The sequence below is a fragment of the Schistocerca serialis genome, chromosome 1 (genome assembly GCF_023864345.2).
Source record: "Schistocerca serialis cubense isolate TAMUIC-IGC-003099 chromosome 1, iqSchSeri2.2, whole genome shotgun sequence".
NCBI lineage: Eukaryota > Metazoa > Arthropoda > Insecta > Orthoptera > Acrididae > Schistocerca > Schistocerca serialis.
The window spans coordinates 474,802,903-474,826,115 of record NC_064638.1 but is presented as its reverse complement, the minus strand read 5'-3'; the positions used below and the strand labels follow the sequence as shown (position 1 = coordinate 474,826,115).

At 42.8% G+C, this 23,213-nt stretch overlaps 2 protein-coding genes across 5 annotated transcripts in view; both read left to right on the top strand.

Moving 5' to 3' along the window:
- LOC126473479 (uncharacterized) overlaps positions 1-19,517 on the top strand; it is a 67,653-nt gene extending 48,136 nt beyond the window's left edge. The window contains exons 2-3 of one of the 3 annotated variants that reach the window (XM_050100573.1): positions 15,640-15,774; positions 19,218-19,517. In XM_050100573.1, coding sequence (XP_049956530.1) covers positions 15,640-15,774; positions 19,218-19,384 — 302 coding nt within the window. In that variant the 3' untranslated portion in view covers positions 19,385-19,517. Of the gene's footprint in view, positions 1-15,552; positions 15,775-19,217 lie in introns of all 3 variants that reach the window. The other 2 variants (XM_050100582.1, XM_050100566.1) reach the window with 2 other exon arrangements.
- Positions 1-23,213, top strand: part of LOC126473502 (uncharacterized) — a 156,506-nt gene that overhangs the window by 87,798 nt on the left and 45,495 nt on the right. The gene's annotated exons all lie outside the window — the stretch shown is intronic.

Genomic DNA, 23,213 nt, shown 5'->3' with positions numbered 1-23,213 from the left:
TTCGCAACGAATGACAATGAGCACGGTGAGAAGCAGAACAACGGAAGAACAACGAAATGAATGGACTGAAGAATCAAGAATAGCGACACAATCTTGTAATAAAAGACTGCGAACTCAAGCCAGCCATGAAAATATCACCCTACAAGAAGCGCGGACGAGGTCCATTAACATACAGCCTAACGAATGAAGCATTCCACTACGATACAACGAAAGAATGTAACAAACACAAACACTTCGTAATCGGAAAAATGGCTAACATCTGTCAATTTTGAAACGCAAGAAGTACAGTAGAGAGACACCAGGATTCTCTTCCATTATGGAATAATTCGATTACCACCGCTGGAAGCACACCCTGCAGGAATTTTTTCATTACATGACCGGGGAATCTCCTGAATCAAAACTCTTTCGTTGAAATATAAAAGCGTACAAAGCTTCCAAATGACTTCTTTCGGTGTCACTTCGCTCAACACTAATGCAGATGAAATCGATTTTGTTTTTTTCCATCTGAGGTCAAATCTATCAACATGGGATCATTACGTATCACTACATAATAAAGACAATAAATTTATGCAAATACATGTCATCGGAAATGAAAAAACAAAAATTGATTGATGCACAAATATCAGTGTATTGAGACGAGAAGTAGTCAAAATTCACAGAACATCTTCACAAATACAATCAACTGATTCACATAATCAAAAGAGCATTAGACCGAATGATTTCTGGTAATTACAACGTTATAATTCGAGCCGACAAAGACCACCTGGACAACATTACGTCGATTTAATGTACTTCAGATAGATGAAGTCGTCATCGGAATTATGGACAATGAAAACATAAGCCATGATATAAGTGTACAACGAAGAAGAGAAGGAGTACAACGCATTGCAAAGAAACGCCGATAATATGACGCCCTCCAATACCCATTAGTATTTCTGCACGGAGAAGACGGATATCATTTAATGTAAAACAAATCCAACCTGAAACAGGCGCAGAAACAAACAGAAAAGTCATTTCCAAGGAGTTCTATGCTTACCGCTTAATGATCAGAGACAGTGAAACATACACTCACATTCTCAACCCTCACCGTTTATTCCAACAATTCCTGGTAGATATGTATGCAAAAAACGAAAGCGGAACGGATGCTTTACATAAGATTGAATCAGAAGAAACTACGCACGGAAGGATACATCCACCTTCGAGTCACACTATAAATAACGGAAATTCTGACGACATTGGAACAATGATAATCTTACCCTCATCATACGTAAGAAGTCCAAGTCTCAGGCACGAACAGATGCTATGACCTACATACGAAAATATGGACGAAATTACCTCTTCATAACATTCACATTCAACTCTTCATGTTTAGAAATCAAAGAGCAAGATACGGACAAGCCCCCATGCACCGATACGAGATAATAGCTCAAGTTTTTCTACAAAAGCAAATGAGATTTATTGAAGTCATCACAAAAGACACATGTTTGGAACTGTTACAATCTGGAGTACACAATCGAATGGCAAAAACGAGGACTGCCTGATTCACATAATCTCATATGCCAACACGGCAGAATTCATTCCACAGATATCGACAAAATCATCCAAGCTGAATTTCCCAATCCACAAGATGATCCGCAACTGTACTACACAGTAATGAAAAACATGAGTCACAGAAATTCCGAGCATTAAACCCCAACTCCTCACTTATAAGTGATGGAAAATGTCCAAGGAATACCCAGAACCATAACTGGACGACACACAACCCGGAGATGATTACTATCTCAAATACAGAATACGATCACCCCAAAACGGTAGTTTCAGAGCAAATACGGATACGAGAATTCGGCGGAATGGAAATAGATAAGAAATAAATACTGCAATTCAGTAAAATCCATCAAATATCTCTGTGAGTATGTAACAAAGACAGTATTTCAAATAGCCAAAGACAGCGAACAACAAAACAGACAGGATCCTCATGTGCCAAATGGGAAGATACAACAACAGTAACGAAGCAGCGTGCCCGATTTTCTGTTTTCCCCATACGCGCAACGTAACCAACTATACAACATCTAGCAATACGTTTGGCGAGTGGGCAGACAGATTACATCACAAAACACACCACCAGCAAGCGGCCCACTTCAGAACATAACATTATGCCAAGCGGATGCATTCGCGAAAACATTACTATATGTCGACGTCCATACCTATTATACAACAAGAAAAACCTTTCAACGACGAAACCAAGGAATTCCAGTAGAAGATCATCCAGGAATCATGAAAACGGCACATTAGGTCGAATATACACCGTACATCCGAACTACGCCGAATGTTTCTATCTCCGGTTGTTGCTGCACGAAATACGGAGCCAACAAGTTTCGAAGATCTGAAGAATGTTGACGGTTACCTACGCCAGACGTACAGAGAAGCATGCCAACGCTTACCATTACTGGAAAACGACAATCACTGGAAGTTAAAACTACAAGAGGCCTCATTTACAGCTTCAGATGAGAAAATGAGAGACTCATTCGCCGTAATTCCATCAACATGTAACGAATGGAATCCGAAACAGCTATGGGACTCCAAACAGAGTATGAGTGATGACATACTGTACTAAAACGACAAGCTCATCCTGAACTGACCATCGAATTCAGTGACAACAACTTCAATGAAACACTCATTCACCTATTAGATAAATGTTTAGCAATAAACAACCAGACCTTCCTACAATTTGGGATGGAAGCACCATGAAAAGATGCTATCAGTGTGCTAAACTTCAAAATTACAAAGGAAAAAAAGCTACAACATCAACGAATTACTTCAATACATTGCTCACAACGAACCACTCCTCAATGACAGTCTAAAGGAAATTTACGACGTTATCATGGACGGGATCGACAACAACACTGACTGAATTATTTACTTGGACGCATCAGGCGACATCGGGAAACTGTTTCTAAGAAATCTATTGCTGGCGGAAATACGTGCTATAACACACATCGCACTTGGACTGGCATCAGCCGGCATTGCTGCCACACTTACGGAAGAAGGACGTACTGCCCATTCCGCCCTGCAACAACGATGAATATAGAAGAAGAACAATACCCGGTATGAAAAACTTAGAGTATCCGGACGGGGTGAACTTCTAAAGCAAGTTAAAATTATCTTATGGGACGAATGCGCAACGGAGTATAAAAAGATCACTCGAAGCCGTGGACACAACATTACAAGACTTGCGAGGAAACTCTGAGGGGATGGGAGGTGTTCCACTCATGCTCTCAGGAGATTTTCGACAAACAATTCCAGTTATCTCCAGGTCAACACCAGCAGACGAAATTAGTGTATGCGTTAAAACACCACACCTCTGGCCACACATGCAAATACTGCGACTAACAAAGAATATGAGAGTTAAACTATTGAAATAGGAAACAACAGCACATTTTGCTCTGCAACATTTACAGATAGGCGAAGGCACATATCCCACTGTGCAGACGACCGCCCTCATTAAGCAAGCAGTGATTTCTGCAACGTAGTCACTGTTGAAACCGAACTCATTGATCATATTTGTCCATACAACTATATCAATCCCGACTGGCAACTTGAATGAGAAATTTTGGCAACCTAAAATAATATTGTTGACGATATCAACTTTAATATTCAAAAGAAAATTCCCGGTGAAAGAGAATATACAAATCGATCGACACGATGGTATGTGTTGAAGAAAGTGTGAACTTCCCTACAGAATTTTTAAACTCGGTACAAGTACCAGAAATGCCATCAGACTGCCTTGGACTCAAAATTGGATCTCCGATCATACTCCTCAGAAATCTCTACTCACCAAAACTATGTAGTGGAATAAGGCTGATAGTCAAATAGCTGTCTAATAACATCATCGAAGCCGAACTTATGACAGGAAAGTACACACGCTATTTATCCCCAACATACCACTGATCTGTACCGAACAGCCAATTAAGTTTAAAAGACTCAAATTTCCAGTAAAATTAGCCTACGGTTTTACAATTACCAACACGGTAGGACAAACTTAAAAATACTGCGACATCGACCTCAGAGACTTCTGCTTCTCTCACGGTCAACTATACGTAGTTTGCTCTAGAATAGAAAATTTGAAAAGTTTGTTCATATATACCCTGGATAAAGAAATGAAAATTGTTGTTTATAAACAAGTACTGTTTGAGCATTGCCCAGAAAGTAATGCACCACAATTTCTCAGCCGAAAACGATGATACGAATGCGAAACGTCACTTATGTATTATTTGAAGTTTCCTGAGTGAGCGCGCCAAGTTTCCGTCACTTCCAACTGAGAGCGTAGCTGCAGGACAGTTTCAAAATGGCGTCTGTAGGTGATATACGTTACAAGCAACGTGCAGTCATTGACTTTCTTTCTCCCTGCAGAGAAAGAAACTGTGGGGAATATTCACAAATGCTTATGCAAAGTCTATGGAGCATCTGCTGTCGAAAGAAGTGCAGTTAGTCGCTGGGGACGGAGGGTGAGGTCATCAGAAGGAAATTCGACGGAGCTCCACCATTTGCTGCAGTCGGGGAGACCATCCAGAGCTGTCACACCTGACGTATTGCAGCGAGCTGATGTTGTCATTCGCGAGGACAGACGCATTACTAGTCGGCAATTGGCACTGCATCATTGAATCAGCAAAGGAAGAGTGGATGCAATTATCCGCACTCTTGGATATTGAAAGCTGTGTGCAAGATGGGTCCCGTGGAGTCTAACGGTGGATCACAAATCGCACAGGAAAAACGTTTGTCTTGATTTGTTGCAACGTTTTGAAGCTGACAGGGAGGCCTTCTTGTCCCTGTTTGAGACACGTGATAAAACCTGGGTTCACCATTTTGAGCCCGAAACAAAACACCAGTCGATGGAATGGCGACATTCCCACTCCCCACAGAAGAAAAAATTCAAAGCAACTGCTTCCGCCGGTAAAGTCTTGATCACCGTATTCTGGGACTGTGAAGGTGTGATTCTCATTGATGTGACGCCAAGAGGTGGTACCATTAATTCAGAAGCATATGCCAACACATTAACAAGACTCAAGATGCGCTTCTGGTGACTTTAGCGCCACAACAACCCAGGAGAAGTTATGCTGCAACACGATAACTCTCGGTCCCAAAGACGTATGACGACTGTTGAACACATAGCAAAGCAGGGTTGGACGGTGCTACCCCGTCCACACTACAGCCCTGACCTAGCCCCTCGAACTTCCACTTGATTGGCCCATTAAAGGATAGGATTCGCGGAAGAGATTTTGAGGACGATGAGGAGGTGATTCACAAAGTGAAGCACTGGCTCCGCCACCAGGACAAGGATTGGTACCGACAGAACATAACACGCCCATGTTTCGCTCTGGAGGAAACCCATAGAACGGGATGAAGATTATGTGAAAAAATGGGGTGTGTAGATAAAATACTTTTCCTTCGTGCGAGTAATTCTCATTATGTTCAATAAAGAACTGTTAAAGAAAAAAAATTCGGTGCATTACTTTCTGGGCAAACCCCATAGCTAGTTAGAATATGTTTTTAATAAAAAAAAATCCCTCTTATATTTTAACAAGTATTGTAAATATTTAGAATACGTTTTCAATAATTTTTTTCCACCTCTTACACTTTAAAGTGTATCCATTTATTCCAACTACCAGACAATCTCTTATCAACTCCTTGAGCGAAGCCGCGTACCTCAGATAGTGACTTACATGTCTTTACTTCTTTCAGTCTTATCCACCTTCTTACGGCTCTGTTAAGGAAGTGACAGGCGTTAGGCAGTCTCCTGCGGCCCTCTCTGATTTGTGAGGCATAAAGCTAATGCCAAGAATGAATGCACTGTTTAAGCTTATCTGTGAGCCCAAAATTTATTTCAGAAATCTGAAGTTAACGTCATAGTAGTCTTGTTTACGTAATGACATGAAATCTTCAGGTCCCTCTTTTGTTAATTTATTTGGTATAAATCTCTCAATGGTTTTCGATACTATTTCTCTGCATTTAATCCACATCTGGCCTACACTTACATTGTTAACTTCGACGGAGCTGAGTTGTCTCTTAGGAACGCTCAATGGAATTAATATCTGGGTTTTTGGATATATACGTTTTTCGTTTATTTTTGCTGAGTTTGGAAGTTACGGTGCTCAGTCTCGCTTCTACAACCCTTTCACAAATCCCTGAGCCGATTTTATGCTCGTTATTAGATCAGAATTATTTGTTGCTAAGAGGATAAGTGTGTTTTCACAACCGTTTACTATGCGAGTGGGATCATCAACTACTTACTCGAAATAATTTTCAGATAATGCGTTTTGCACAATTTCGGATCATGTTTAACGTGTACCTCCGGATTTAAAGAGGTATTTTTGCCAACGTATCGAGGGTAAATTGAAGTCACCACCAACTACAAGTATAATATTATGAGTCATATACGCGCTTGAAATTAAACTCAAGTTTGCTTTGAACCTTACAACAATTGTATCAGCTGAGTTGGGAGGTCAGTAAAAATATTCAATTATTATTCGTTCCGGTTGTCAAGAATGACATCTAAACATGCTAACTATCCACTTCAGTTTCGCTACAATATACACTACGTCTAATAGCAACAAACACGCCATCGGAAGCCGCAATTGGCCTGTCCCTTCCGAACGCCGTTTGTTTCTTTGCAAAAATTACAGCTGAACTTATCTCCTGTTTTAACCATGTTTCAGCGACTATAACGATTTGCGTATCACTGCTTTCTGTTAGCGGAACGCGAAACCCCACGACCATATGGCGCAAGTCGAGGAATTTAGAGCTTACATGGTCACAGAACCGTATCGGAATCTGATTCGGAGCCTCCACTCTGCTGTGTACCAGAGGTTCACATTCGGGAGTGCCGAGTGTGTTGAAAATAGTGAGCTCTGCTTTAATCTCATAAGGATGACTGTCAGCCTTTACCACTTCAGATAGCCGCTCTAAATCATTGAGAGTCTCCTTCAGTTCATAGCGAGGCACAACATTGGTACTGACGTGAGACACGGCCTGCAGTTGCTTGCACCGTTCGAGCTTCCATCGACAGTCCCATTCTCTGTGACTGCCAGGATCTTGAAAGCTCAGAAGCTTCATCTGAAACACGACAAGTGACTACATCTGGTTGAGGGAACCGCCAGCCACAGACAGCACCTGGAAAGTGTTCGTCAGATTAACGGGGAGGCCGTACATGCGGCCCTCCGTGAAGTCTTTCGCAGCCTGCCACATCCAAAGACGCACCCTCTCCCCCTAACCCCCCCCCGCCCCTCCCAACCGACTGAGGTTGAGGGGTCCGCCTCAGTGCTGGTAGTAACTGGGCTGGCCACTGGTGTGGACGAATCCGCGAACTCAATATCAATTCTAGGATTTATAGAATGTTTAAAATACCATGATCCACCAACGGATACCTACTAGGAGTAGCATCCTACATCTCGAACCACGGCCTTAGAAGCCAGCAGAAAACTGTTCCGAGTTCCAACACAGGCACTATGCTCAGAGGTATCCGTATAACACATGGTCTAGTGGTAGAGTCTTTGATCAGTAATGAAAACGTCATTGGTCCCAGGTTTGAACCTTGCCTTGGTTTAACTACTGAATAAAAATCACCATCTTTGGCGGCCGACGATTTCCGACATAGGAAGTCACCCTCAGTCGGTCTACAGCCTTGTCAAAGAGAGCGGAGGAGCGGATGGAGGTCCAGGGCAGCCTCTTGCCCATGGGGTTGGGAAACTGCCCTCAAAGGCGAAAGATCCAGCAATAATCAACGGCATACGGATGCAGAAGGCGATGGAAACGACTGCATTAAAGACAAATAATGTGTATCCACAGGTAGTCTGGCCCATAATTGAAAAAGAGTCATGTTGACCTCACCATTACCAAAAGATTCCGGACTAGACCTTCTTTCAGATCTCCGGGAGGGGACTGCCGAGAGGAAGTGATCATGAGAAAAAGACTAACTAACGAAAGGGCCAGAGTGTGGAATGTCAGAAGTGCTAACGTAGTAAGGAAGCTAGAAACCCTGATGAGGAAATTCCAAGTCTCAATCTGGATATAGTTGCGGGTTAGTGAAGTGAAATGACAAGAAGATCAAAAAATCTGAGCCCAAGAGTATAACATAATGTCAACAGCAACAGAGAATGGCATAACAGGAATAAGATCGCTTATGATTAGGAAAGTAACACAGAGAATGAGTTACCGTGAACAGTTCGGTGACCAACCAACACCGAGAAAAACAGTCCAGGTATACATGACGACGTTGCAAGCCGAGGATGAAGAGACAGAGAAAGTATATAAGGATATTCAACGGGTAGAGGGAGATAAAAATGTAGTTGTCACGGGGGAATGGAACGCAGTTGTAGGGAAGGAAAAGAATAAATGGTTGCGGAAGAATATGTGCTTGGTAGCAGGAATGAGAGAGCAGAAGGACTAATTGAGTTCTACAGTAAATTTCAGATAGTGAAGGCGAATACCTTGTTCAAGAAACACAAGATGAGAAGACATACTTGGAAAAGGCCGAGATAAGGGAAGATTTCAGTTAGGCTACATAATGGTCAGGAAAGTTTCCGAAATTAGATACTGTATTGTAACGCTTACGCAGGAGTAGATATAGACTCAAAAATTTAGTAATGATGAAAAGTGGACTGAAGTTCAAGAGACTAGTCAGGAAAAATCACAGAGAAAGGAAGTGGGACATGGAATTACTAAGGAATGAAGAAACACACGTGAATTTCTCTAAAGCGATATATACTGCGATAATGAATAGCTCAGTGGGCAGTTCAGTTGGAAAGAAAATCGTAGGTACAAAGAAATTAATTATGATGAAACCATGGGTAACAGAAGATATTCTTCAGTTGACCGACGAAAGAAGTAAGTACAAAAATGTACAAGGGCATTCAGGTACACAGAAATTCAAGTCACTTGGGAATGAAATAAATAAGAAGTGCATAAAAGCTAAGGCAAAATAACTGCATGAAAAATGTGAAGGAATCGAAAAAGAAATGATTATCGGAAGAACTGACTCAACTTATAGAGAAGCCAAAACAACCTTTAGTGAAATTAAAAGCAAAGTCGGTAATATTAAGAGCTCAACGGTAAACGCAGAAGAGAGAGAGGACAGATGGAGAAAATACACTGAAGGGAGAAAACTTTTCTGATGACATTTTAGAAGAAGGAACGTTTGACGACAGCGAAGAAATAGGGAATCCAGTATTTGAAGCAGAATTTAAAAGAGCTTTGGACGATTTAAGCTCAAATAAGGCAAAATGAATTTGTGAGACCATTGGGGGATGTGGCAACAAAAACACTATTCACACTGGTGTGTAGAAGTTATGAGACTGGCGACATACCATCAGACTTCCGAAAAAAAGTCAGTCACACAATTCCGAAGGGTGCAAAAGCTAACAAGCATGAGAATTATCGCACAAGTAGCTTAACTCCTCATGCATTCAGGCTGTTGACAGAAATAATATACAGAAGAATGGAAAAGAAAACTGAGGATTTGTTAGATGACGAACAGTTTGGCTTTAGGAAAGCTAAAGACACCAGAGTGGCAGTTGCAACATGCGGCTGATAGTGAAAGCAATACTAAAGAAAATCAGGAGACGTCCATAGGATTTGTCGACCTGGAAAAGCGTTCGATAATGTAAAATGGTGCATGTTGTTCACAATTCTAAGGACAATATTGGTAAGCTGTAGGGAAATAGAGGTAGCATAAATATGTACAACAACCAAGAAGGAATAATAAGACTGGAAGGCAAAGATTAAAAAAGCTAGGATTAAAAAGGGCGTAAAGAAGGAATGTAGTCTTTCATCGCTACTATTCAATCTACACGTCTTTAAAGCAATGAGGGAAATGAAACGAAGTTTCAACAGCGGGATTAAAATTCGGGGTGAAAGGATATCAATGATACGATTCGCTAACAACATTGCTACCCTCAGTGAAAGCAAAGAAGAATTACATGATATGTTGGATGGAATCAACAATCTAAGGAGTACAGAACATGGGCTGAGATAAATCGAAAACAGATGAGAGTAGTGAGAAGCTGCAGAAATGATAACAGTGAGAAACATAACATCAAATTTGGGATCACGAAGTAGACGAAGTTAAGGGATTCTGGTACCTAGGCAGCAAAATAATGACGGAGGGAGCAAGGAGGTGTTACGACTTCTGCACCACTTGTGAGCAGCAGACACAGTGGCTTCGCCAAAGGCTGAGACGGCGTGGAGTTTTACAATTATTTATTGAACTTTCTTTACAATTTCTCGCTCGTCGTCGCTGCCCAGCCCTGCGGATCCCTCCGCCCGGCTGCTGCTGTGTAGATTCTCCGACAATGCGCGCAACGCGCGCCGCTGATCGCACTCGGAAGTCTCAGGCCACCAGTGCTCCGCTGAAGCCAGGATGCCCTGTGGCTGAGATGAACTCGTCGCCGTGAGGTCAGCTGCCGACACCTGCTGCACCGGCGGCTGGGATGCCGTCAGTCGCGATGTCCGTCATGGATCAACCATACACCTTGGGGCCGGGTTGCCATGAAGTCCGGGCGTCCGTTCCCGGCGGCGCCTGTGACCAAGACCGCGCTGTGGCCGGTCCTGCTGGAAGTTCTCGCTGTATTTAGTCAGCCATGGTGCTGACCGAACTCGGACCAACCTCCAGAGCTGAAGGTTGACATCTGGCGGCGAACGGATGACTCCTGCGAGCTGGAACAGACTTCTGGAATCGTCACCTACGAATATTCAACATCTGGACGCGGACCACGTCCGTCCTCAGATCCGAGCTGCTTTCTAATGGCTTCTGTCTGTTGCTGCCTGCGCCCCACTATTTATATCCGTCAGGAGGACGTTTTTTACCCTCGGTGGTAGCTTTTTGTTATTACTCCCGCAGTATACTGCAGCGTAACTTAGGGTGCTGGCCTGACTTCCCCTTACTCAGCACTCTCCAGGCTTCGCTCGGTCTGTGTGAGTCCTTGCGTCAGTCTGTTGGTAGACTGCTGCTGTCAGGAAGGCTATCTGTGCCGGCCTACTTCGTAATCCCTCGGTCGCTGGCGTGCCTCTGTTTTGCCATTCTCCACTGCTTGAAGAAACGCTTACTACACAACTGGCCATTAAAATTGCTACACCAAGAAGAAATGCAGATGATAAAGAGGTATTCATTGGACAAATATATTATACTAGAACTGACATGTGAGTACATTTTCACGCAGTTTGGGTGCATAGATCCTGAGAAATCAGTACCCAGAACAACCACCTCTTACCGTAATAACGGCCTTGATACGCCTGGGCATTGAGTCAAACAGAGCTTGCATGGCGCGTACAGGTACAGCTGCCCATGCAGCTTCAACACGATACCACAGTTCATCAAGAGTAGTGATTGGCGTATTATGGCGAGCCAGTTGCTCGGCCACCATTGACCAGACGTTTTCAATTGGTGAGAGATCTGGAGAATGTGCTGGCCAGGGCAGCAGTCGAACGTTTTCTGTATCCAGAAAGGCCCGTACAGGACCTGCAACATGCAGTCGTGCATAATCCTGCTGAAATGTAGGGTTTCGCAGGTATCGAATGAAGGGTAGAGTCACGGGTCGTAACACATCTAAAATGTAACGTCGACAGTTCAAAGGGGCAAAGTGCCGTCAATGCGAACAAGAGGTGACTGAGACGTGTAACCAATGGCACCCCATACCATCACGCCAGGTCATACACCAGTATGGCGATGACGAATACACGCTTCCAATGTGCGTTCACCGCGATGTCGCCAAACAAGCATGCGACCATCATGATGCTGTAAACAGAACCTGAATTCATCCGAAAGATGAAGTTTTGCCAATCGTGCACCCAGGTTCGGCGTTGAGTACACCATCGCAGGCGCTCCTGTCTGTTATGCAGCGTCAAATGTAACCGCAGCCACGATCTCCGAGCTGATAGTCCATGCTGCAGCTAACGTCGTCTAACTGTTCGTGCAGATGGTTGTTGTCTTGCAAACGTCCCCATCTGTTGACTCAGGGATCGAGACGTGGCTGCACGATCCGTTACAGCCATGCGGATAAGATGCCTGTCATCTCGACTGCTAGTGATACGATGCCGTTGGGATCCAGCACGGCGTTCCGTATTACCCTCCTGAACCCACCGATTCCATATTCTGCTTACAGTCATTGGATCTCGACCAATGCGAGCAGCAATGTCGCGATACGATAAACCGCAATCGCGATAGGCTACAATCTGACCCTTATCGAAGTCGGAAACGTGATGGTACGCATTTCTCCTCCTTACACGAGGCATCACAACAACATTTCACCAGGCAACGCTGGTCAACTGCTGTTTGTGTATGATTAATCGGTTGGAAACTTTCCTCATGTCAGCACATTGTAGGTGTCGCCACCGGCGTCAACCTTGTGTGAATGCTCTGAAAATCTAATCATTTGCATATCACAGCATCTTCTTCCTATCGGTTAAATTTCGCGTCTGTAGCACGTCATCTTTGTGGTGTAGCAATTTTGATGGCCAGTAGTGTACATGTGGCCACAACACAGGACACAAAAAGCAGACTAACACTGGCAATAAGGGCCTTCTGTATAAAACATAGGTCTTCATTTGAGGAATGAAGTTCTGAGAATGAACGTCTGGAGCACAGCATTCTATAGGAACACCGGAACGGAAGAGAATCGAAGCGTTTGAGATGTGATGTTACAGAATAATGTTGAAAAGCATGTGGGTTGACGAGGCAATGAATGAGGAGGTTCTGCGCAGAATATGCGAGAAAAAGAATATAGGGAAAACACTGGGAAGGAAAAGGGTTAGGATGGTAGGACGTCTGTTAAGTCGTCAGGGAACAACATTCGTGGTACTAGAGGGAGCTGTAGAGAGCAAAATTTGTAGAGAAAGTCAGAGATTAGAATATATCCAACAAATAATTGAGGGGGCGTAGGGTGCAAATGCCTCACTGAGACGAAAAGGAAAAGGTCGGCTGAGGAGTGGAATTCGATGGGGGAGGGGCAGGGGATCCAATCAGAAGACTGACGACTCAGACGAGAGAGAGAGACAGACGGACAGACACACAGACGTTCCAGCACGGAGAAAAAGAGAGGGAGAGAGAGAGAGAGAGAGAGAGAGAGACAGAAATGGAATTTCTTGTTACATTTCTTGCAACACTCTTACAGCCATTTTCTGTTGCTTATATATAACGATTCAGGAGACTGAGCAGCCGTCTTACTTTGTTTACATTTAGATTATGCTGTCGTTCACCGACTACTGAAGTCATCACAAGATCAAAACAAATTGGAAAACGATTTAGAAAAGATGTCTGTGTGTTGGAAAATGTTCAAATGTGAGTGAATTCTTAAGGGACCAAACTACTGAGGTCATCAGTCCCTAGACTCACACACTACTTAAACTAACTTATGCTAAGAACAAAACAAACACCCATGCCGAGGGAGGACTCGAACCTCGAACCTCCGGCGGGAGGGGCCGCCCAGTCCGTGACTCGGCGCCTCTAACCGCGCGGCCACTCCGAGCGGCTTCTGCGTGATGCAAAAATTTGCAATTGACGTAACTAACGAAAAGTGTGAGGTCGTCCACATGAGCGTTAAAAGGAATCAACTACACTTTGATTATACCATAATATAGTCAAATCTAAAAGCCGATTTCAACTAGATACATAGGAATTACAATTAGGAGCAACTTAAATTGGAAAGAACGCATAGAAAATGTTGTGGGGAAGGCTAACCAAAGAATGCGTCTTTGCCGGACGGGATGGCCGAGCGGTTCTAGGCGCTACAGTCTGAAACCGCGCGACCGCTGCGGTCGCAGGCTCGAATGTTGCCACGGGCATGGATGTGATTGATGTCCTTAGGTAAGTTAGGTTTAAGTAGTTCTAAGTTATAGGAGACTGATAACCCCAGCAGTTAAGTCCCATAGTGCTCAGAGGCATTTGAACCAATGCGTCTTCGTTTCAGTGGCAGGGCACTTAGAGACAGTGCGCTTGTCCGTCCTCTTTTACAAAACTGAAGCGCGGTGCGGGATTCTTACCTGATAGGATTGACGGACTACATAAGGAAAGTTCTAAGAAGGGCAGCCCGTTTTGTATTGTCGCGAAATAGGGGGGAGAGTGTCACTGAAATGATATCGCATACATCATTGAAAACAAAAGCGTTTTTCGTTGCGGCGGAATCTTCTCCCGAAATTTCAATGACCAGTATTCTCCTCCGAAAGCGAAAATATTTTGTTGACGCCCACTTACATAGGGAGAAACGATCGTCATTATAAACTAAGGTAAATCAGAACCTGCACGGAAAGATATAGGTTCGTTTTTCCGGCCGCTGTGCGAGATTGGAATAATAGAGAAATATTGCGAAGGTGGTTCGATGAACCCTTTGCCAGGCACTTAAATATGATTTGCAGTATATCCATGTAGATGTAGATGTACAATTTTTTGAATACTATCATTTTCCGGCAGTGTTATGTATGTTTATGATTACTTTCTGCGACCGAGCAATTTCGCTCTTAATTCATTCAAATGTGGACATAGGCATAGAAACCGACAACAATCAATTCTACCACAAATAGTCTTTAAGAAAGCACACCATGTAAAAATTTCAGTCTGATATTATTTAGTGCATGTCAGCAAATTAAATAATCGATACCGATGTTGTTTAAAAATGAATAAGGAAGCCAAGTTTTGGCTAATATGTATACAGCTAGGAACAAAATGAATATGGATTTAAACAACTTTCTATGATCGGTGCATTCACTCGAAGAAACTCTTAATCTAATCAGGTTACCTTCCATTAGGAAAGTGAGTGCACTCAGCGACTGTTACGTGATTTATAAATTGTAGAGCGCAGCAATTAGTCGTCCTTTTTTGTAGGTTTTATTAGAACCTACAAAAACTCACAAAAAACGACGAGTGATTGCTGCGCTCTATAATTTATAAATCTTAATGTTACTTGCACCAAAATGGAGGATTATACCATTTTGTACTCTTTATCTCATTTTGTTATGTGTTCTGTTTCATATCGTTTTGAACTGCTCATCACGCTTTGTAACAGAGGAGTTACGTGCAAATATTGTACGGAACAGTGCAAATTTCCGTAATTCGTAATTAACTCATTCTTTCGAATAAGCTATGTTACAAGTATTAGTAAGAATGCTGAGTCACTAGCCTCGGCTGCAATAGCAGCAGATAAACGACAATCGCAGTTGCTCCGGTTTTTGTTTTCCTCAACGAGTGTACTGCTAATTAGTGTGACCTTCAGTTTGGTGGAATATCTATTATTAGGAAACTTTACTTACTATATAAGGTAGTGTGCAACTCGTCGACTTTCACAGTTGTCTTCACAATATACGTACACGGAGACTGACTCGCGACTTCAATGAGCAGCAACTTGGTAATGGTTCTGTTCGGCGCGTGTCTGCTCGTGCTACACGCTCCTTACGCTGCTGCTCAGGGTATTCCCGCAATCTTTTTTGGGCCAGAGGGTGGTGCTCAAGAGATAGGTATCCCCGAAATCCTACAAGGGACAGTGGATGGCGACTATGGTGCTCCAGAGATAGGTATTCTCGAATTCTCTGTTGGGCCAGTGGGTGGTGACGATGGTGAGATGGGTATCCCCGAATTCGTTCCTGGGACAGTGGATGGCGACGATGGTGACTTTGGAGGCGAGCTGCCTACTGGAATCGGGCCAGTCGTCGAAACGAGCAGCGAGAGCAGCAATTCTACAGAACAGTCGACAACCGCGACCGAGGCCCAGACGGAGGCCACTACCACCGAACAAGGTACGTCGACTCAGTTACAGCTGTATATTGGATAGTGCTGGTAGAGAGGGCGGACGTAGGGCAAGAAGGCGCGTACATGAATGTCTGAATCATCACTGCCCATCCTGGCAAATTCCGGCATCTTCCTTTCCTGTCGCGGTTAGCGGAGGAAGTTTAGCATTGATTTGTTTCCACCTGTGGAAAATTTGTTAGATATGTATGCAAGTTACGGGGATTACTGTGTTGAATGATTGCTTGTAGTGGTGCTGGTTTCTTACGTCGTGGATGGATATCTGAATGAAGCGGCAATGAGAAATGCCGAAACATACCTTGGTATTATGGAACGGCAAAGTATGGTCAAATAGTTCATGCCGACGGACAGATCAAAATCAACTGTATCTCATGATTTCGTCCGATGAACCGAGAACGTGAGGCACTAGACATGACTCGGAAGACCCATAAGTAGGAACACCGGGACTCTGCTATGTTTTCTCTGCTAACCCTAAATCACTGAAGGAAAATTCTGGAATGGTTCCTCCAAGAAGTCCGCTGTTGATTTACTACCTCATTCTTGCACGTAACGTGCTTGTCGATTCAAATATGTGAGTTCCGTAAACCTTTGGCCTATTTGCAGATTCAAATGTGATTACCATGATTGTTTTTTCAACTTCTATGATATTTATGTTAGTGAACATAGGGACTCTTGTGTGAAAGGATTACATGCCGATTAATACAATATTTTCTAAAGTGCAGAAGAAGTAATAGCAAAAGTTAGAGTGGTCAAAGTTAGCATGGATCCGGGGATACATTGGCCACCCTCTACGTTCACTACTGTTAACTAATATTTCACTCAAGGTCCTCACTTCAAAAATACGATTCAACTTTGACAACCCACAAATAAAAACATTGATCTGAACTTTTTAAAGTTCTTTTTTAAGCCTCCAACAGGAACAAACCTAGTACAGCACCTAAGTCAAACAGTGTGATCCATAATCAACATTATAATTATAACGAAAGGTATTAGGTTGGAGGATCGCACTCATATCTTCAAAGTTAGTTGAGTGTGATACCTTGAGTTTCACCCCTACACTTGTGGCAAAACAAACTTCACTGCTTGTTCCTGCGGATATATGACATTACATGTTGTTCCTGAATCACAGCCTGAACCACAATAGAATGTAATTTGGGCAATATATTACTGACATGTATTTTTCTTAGTTGTAAGCACATTAACAATTGCAGATGAGCCTTCGTCTTAATACTAATGAATAATGTTTGTATTCCTTAGTCCGATCCTGTAATTGGCGGCAATACTGTTTAATAAATTGTATGTATGTAATACAGTGGCAACAATGACCAGTGGTCAAAGTAACCCATAAACAGGGAAATGATGCACATGACCACAGAAGTAGTAATATGCTGGTAGATATATACAAATGAACAAAAAATACAAGATATAGTTGAAAACACAGATAGCTTTGCAGTTAAATGATATCGGTGGATTCTGCACAGACAGATTGAAAACACAGATAGCTTTGCAGTTAAATGATATCGGTGGATTCTGCACAGACAGATTTTAACACCCTTTTTCCTACGCAATTGTAAGTCGCAATAGGTTCGCCAACTACTGCGCAAGAAAATCGGCTCTACATGGTGCCGTCTAGCGTATAGTGATGGAACTTCACCAACAAACACTATATACTGAACACCCAACTGACAGCCAGCAGATTGTAATACTTTTGGTGTATGGGTGGTCGAAGCAACCACGGCGCTCATACCCTGTTTACGAGACTGTATTGCCGCATTACAACTGCTTTGCGCAGAACATTCGTGATACCATTTGTATACTGCTTATTCTCAGGCCCCACATATGACCTCGGTGCAGATCACGTTTACTCACACTTAGTGCAACACTCGACTACTTCTGTCTCTGCTCAAATGCAAATGAATTCGTCTACACTGCAGAGCAGTGGCAACTGAAATGAACGTCTATCTGAAATTTCTGCTTCTCAAACTCTGAATAAAACGCTGAGATCTTGCTTTATTAGTAAGATGTCTAGCTAGAGACACTGACGTCTTTCTGGTTATACCTAAGTGAATACTGCCATCTCACGTCCCCTTATAGAAAAGACAGTAGTTTCGAAAAATTTCTCCTGTAACGGGATTCGATCCGACTGCCTCCGTGTCTAGCGCTTCCGTACTAAAGCGATCTCGGTTATGGAGGTGGCAGTGAATCCTAAACAACCGCAGAGCACAAGAATACTTTCTAGTGTGTGTCGCGAACACCAAAAGTGCAACACCAAAACTATCGCAATAATGTCTGTGAGGGAACGTATGAGGAAATATTAGATTCTGCAGACATCCACAAATATAGTAAACCAAATTATTATGATTATGAAGAAATGGATTTACACGTACATGACGACAGTCACATCTCAAGTATCACGAACAGAAATAAAAAGCGCAGAGTGCAATAACGTCACGAGAATGTCTTTTGTTTATTTTCGAAAACTTGTATTAATGTTTTATTTTAAATGCTCATTTTAAAACATCTTCAGTCTTAAATTACGCTTCCCTTGAGTTTAACTAATTAATGTTAGTTCTTATTATTTTTTGAGCTGGGAATTTTTTGTTATGTTGTCATTGCACAATATCCTGCAGCACGGCTTCCCCTATACGTAACAGATTGCTGTGGTGAGTAAGTCCTTCGTACATTGGTTCATCTATTAACCATGGATATTAGCCACTGCAAAGAGTGATGAGAACCAACGGGGTTTTTAAGCTATGAACTGAGGCTAATGATTAAAACTTGTGTTCCTACATCACACTGCGTCATCGACAGAAATGTTTTCCGATGTCGAAAATATTGAAAAGGACTAGGAAAGCCTACTATGAATCAGAGACTGAGCACTTTTTCAGACTGTCAAGGAAGGAGTAAAGAGCTGCCCATAGTCTTTTCAAGGAATCATCACAACATTTCTCTGTAAAGTTTGAGTGAAACCAAAAGAGACCTAATCTGGATCCCATAACACAGTCTGAATGCATCACATGTAGAATATGAATGCAGTTCCCTGACCACTGCACCTATTTCGGTTCATGAATTGAGAGTCTGGTAGCCTGCTGAAGGTGGTCTGTCTGTAAGAACTTTGACAGTAGGTACTACAGCATCAAGACCGAGACTCTACATGCTGCGTTTCACCTACTAACAAAATATAAGTGCTCCTAGAACTCTAAAAATCTACTTGTTACGTTTTTTACGTCTAAAATTGAGTCACAGTCCAACATGTCACTGATATTATAGGCTATAAAAGGAGGCAGTACCTCACTAAGACAGTAAGAATCACAGATCGCATTGTTGCAACATGTAGACGAATGTATCTTTTCCTATCATAGTGTCCTCTAAGTGTACACCCTGAAGAGTATAAATATTGCAAAAAATTTAATGTTTTGGACCTCATTTTCAGCATCCCGTGTGGGCAAAGGCAATTCGAGGCACATCGCAAACTCAAGGACTGCATCTCACGCCAAAGCCAGGACAGATGCTAAAGCCAGGGCAATAGCCAAAGCCAGGACAGCTGCCAAAGCCAGAACAGCTGCCAAGAAGGCAGGCAGAGCAGTGCACAAGGCGTGATCACAACTTTAACCTGGATTCTGCGACTCCATGAAAGCAACTAATAAATGATTAACTTGTGTTGTGTATGCTGATTTGGGCAACTAATTTCACCAACTGCTTTTGAAGTAAAAATCTTGTTCAACGGAAGAAACAGTGTCGCCACATTTCTTATAAATTTGTACCCCTGAAAGAGATATCAACCAAGATACATATCCACAACTTATAAATGAGTTACCCAAAACGAGAGCTGAACGGGAACATTAACACTTCGATTTCAGTAATGGAGGAAGACGAAGACAGGTTGAGGCACTTTTTAGTTTTATTCGGATTCCAGGTTTCGACTTTTGTTACAGGCCACTTTCAAATCCAGTACTTAATCACTGCGAGTCCAATTTCATCAGCAGTGCACAGATTCAGAGTATGTCTAGCTTCCTTCGTTATATTAAAAGCGTTCTCAGTGCCCTCAGACGTCATATCTTCAACAGTGGCCTTCTTTTATCATAAGAACAAGCGCCTATATGTTCTCTATAGTATACAGGATGTCCTAGGTGGATACGTCAATATCCAGGAGTATGCGGGGAACGATAATTCGAAGGGAAAATCTAGTAAACACGGGCTCTACAACACATATCTTAAGATCTAGGAGTACTCTTTCGTCTTCGTTAATATGAAACTCATCTCTTCTTCTGAACGAGTACCCACAGCTCTTAATGTAAGCGTGTCAGACAACATGTTTACTAAACAGTTATTCCTAGTTTTGTTCTATACTACCTCCAATGGAAATAAGGAAATCGAAGCGCATGAGCAGAAGAGATTTGTTTCACAGTACCGAGAATGAATAAGTGCTCGTAACTCTTACGGTATGCATTTTAGAGCCCACGTTTACTGGACTGATTTGCTTCGAATGATCGGTCCTGTCATATGACTCCTAGCATATCCTGTACTATCTATAACAAGGATTATGATATAACTACCAATTCCATGTGACTCGAATTTCAAAAATCTCTCCAGCTGAATTATAGTCGACACATACTGCGGGTCATGGTCAAGGAAATAAACTGAACGAGAGGTGCCTTATTGACTGAATGCATTAGTATTAATTATGGAGTGTCTTACTGACTGTTCATTACATATCAAGATTAGCAACTATTGAAAGCAGGTGTTATCTACTGTTTGATCCAGGAACAGCTGCAGGGTGTTTATTCTTCATCTTGCAGTATGCAAGTATATATGAGATTTGTCTATTCCGTAAAACAAATTAGGCAGTAATCTGTGGTCCTAATAAAAGCCAGTAAAGGTGTTCATGTTGGTGAAAATATTCTATACCGCATCATTCATCACACATCTGTAGAGTAGATGACCCATACATTTTTCTCTTTTCATTGGTTCAAATGGCTCTGAGCACTATGGGACTTAACATCTATGGTCATGAGTCCCCTAGAACTTAGAACTACTTAAACCTAACTAACCTAAGGACATCACACAACACCGTCATCACGAGGCAGAGAAAATCCCTGACCCCGCCGGGAATCGAACCCGGGAACCCGGGTGCGGGAAACGAGAACGCTACCGCACGACCACGAGCTGCAGACCCCTTTTCATTCAAGGCATTGTCAGTGAAAGGCGCAGTGAAAACTGGAGTTTGATTATTGCAGCCTGAAAAATTAATTGGGTTGCCTATGAGGGTGAACGATACTTGCTTTTATGCAATGTTCCTTGGTTGGGTCACGAATGGCAGGAAGGTAAGTAATATCATTAGCCAGCCTGAGCTGTTCTGGAAAGAACTCAGAACTTTGCAGGGAAGGTGAAAATGTAATCGATATTGTTAAATGAGCATACTAGGGCGGTAAGTGATTCCAAAAAGGAGTCGTTAGAGCGAATAATATGCAGACGTTGTTTATTGAGGATGCAGTGAAAATTTGTTCTGCGAAGGATTTAATTAATACCGTTGACGGTTTCACTATGAAGAAAGCATGGAATCCGGCGACTTCTTTGGTCAGCTAAAAAGACGTAGCTAAAGAGCAGCTGCCATTGATGCATCTGTATGTGGACACGGATCGAGCATCTAACCACTGATACACTTTATACAAGTTTCCTTGCCTCAGAGCAACATTTCTATCGTTGTGTATTCTGTGGTCAAGACAAAGAGACGCTGCTCTCTTGTATATAGAAACATAAGAAAGTGCTCCACCGGCTGCGAGCCATCTCACTCAGAAGATGGCCGAAATGTATACGGCCAGAAGTGTAAAGCATCGGTCAATATTTCGCAGATATACGAAGTCGTGTGTCGTTATATTGTCCCCAGTGTCGCCACTAACGCTTACTATCCGACACAGCAATAATTCTGTTGATTCCGTGGTTCATTAATGCTTTTTTCGGATCAACCGATTGATATAACCAACTGTCCTCTAGTGTTAGGAGCGAATACAAAGGATATTAGGGACATAGGTAAAGTGATAACTGGTATCTTAATATGTACCCACTTCAGTGTATTAGGTGTTTGTCCACTGTGTGTAACAGTCCATCCATGTGACCGCACTTCAATACCTGACTTGCTGCCCAGGGGAAAGTAAAAATCTGTGGCTTGCTTGCGCGTCATGTACTTTTGAGGTACTAACCAACTAAAAAGACTCTAATAGCTAAATGATTAGTCCGAAAATGAAGTAAATTGTGCCGACCGGAGTGGCCGTGCGGTTATAGGCGCTACAGTCTGGAACCGCGTGGCCGCTACGGTCGCAGGTTCGAATCCTGCCTCGGGCATGGATGTGTGTGATGTCCTTAGGTTAGTTAGGTTTAAGTAGTTCTAAGTTCTAGGGGACTGATGACCACAGTAGTTAAGTCCCATAGTGCTCAGAGCCATTTGAACCATTTTTTAAGTAAATTGTGATGTAATGTTATTCAATGGACTGTTCTCGGTCATGAATAGAGATAGATCCTGTATATTTATAACTCCAGTAACCATCTCCGCAAACCATTTACTCAACTTAGATCCGTACGATGCCCGTTTAACTAATAAATTTTTACTCATCAGCCTTTCGACTTGTTTGATGCAGTCTCCTAAAAAATGGTTCAAATGGCTCTGAGCACTATGGGACTCAACTGCTGAGGTCATTAGTCCCCTAGGACTTAGAACTAGTTAAACCTAACTAACCTAAGGACATCACAAACATCCATGCCCGAGGCAGGATTCGAACCTGCGACCGTGTCGGTCTTGCGGTTCCAGACTGCAGCGCCTTTAGCCGCACGACCACTTCGGCCGGCATGCAGTCTCCTATTTCATTGTACAACACGAAAATCTGTTCACATCTTTGTAACTTTTACCTGAGGAAAGGATTGAAGCACACAGAATGGGGAGGAGAAGCAATGAAACTTAATGGTTGACAGACTATGTGAAGTTATTGTAGGAGTCAAAACTGTGGAGAACATGGCAGCATGAGCCCACTTACCAGTTTGACATTGCAGTCACTAATTCAGCTGAGAAGGGTGGCACTGCCGTGTTGGAAAACTGCACAACGATACTTCCATATGAGAGGTGACACATGAGAACGCACTGTGACCATTACGTACTATTGTACGGTCAGTGTTCTGTGAATCATCCTGTGTAAGTCAAAACGGCGATCCCTCGCTAAATAGAATGCGACGCCATTGATCAGAAGTCCATACTTTCCCTTGCGTTCTGATGTTAACGGCATGGGACGGAAAATCCCTCATCGAGGTGCTGCTGGTCTGAAACAAGTGATGCGAGATGACACAGAATGTTGAAGGGAGTCAATTACTTGAAGGTTTTCGGACAGCAGGTGCAGATGTGGAGGCGTTACAACGTGCTTTGAGCATAATGTGGGGATTG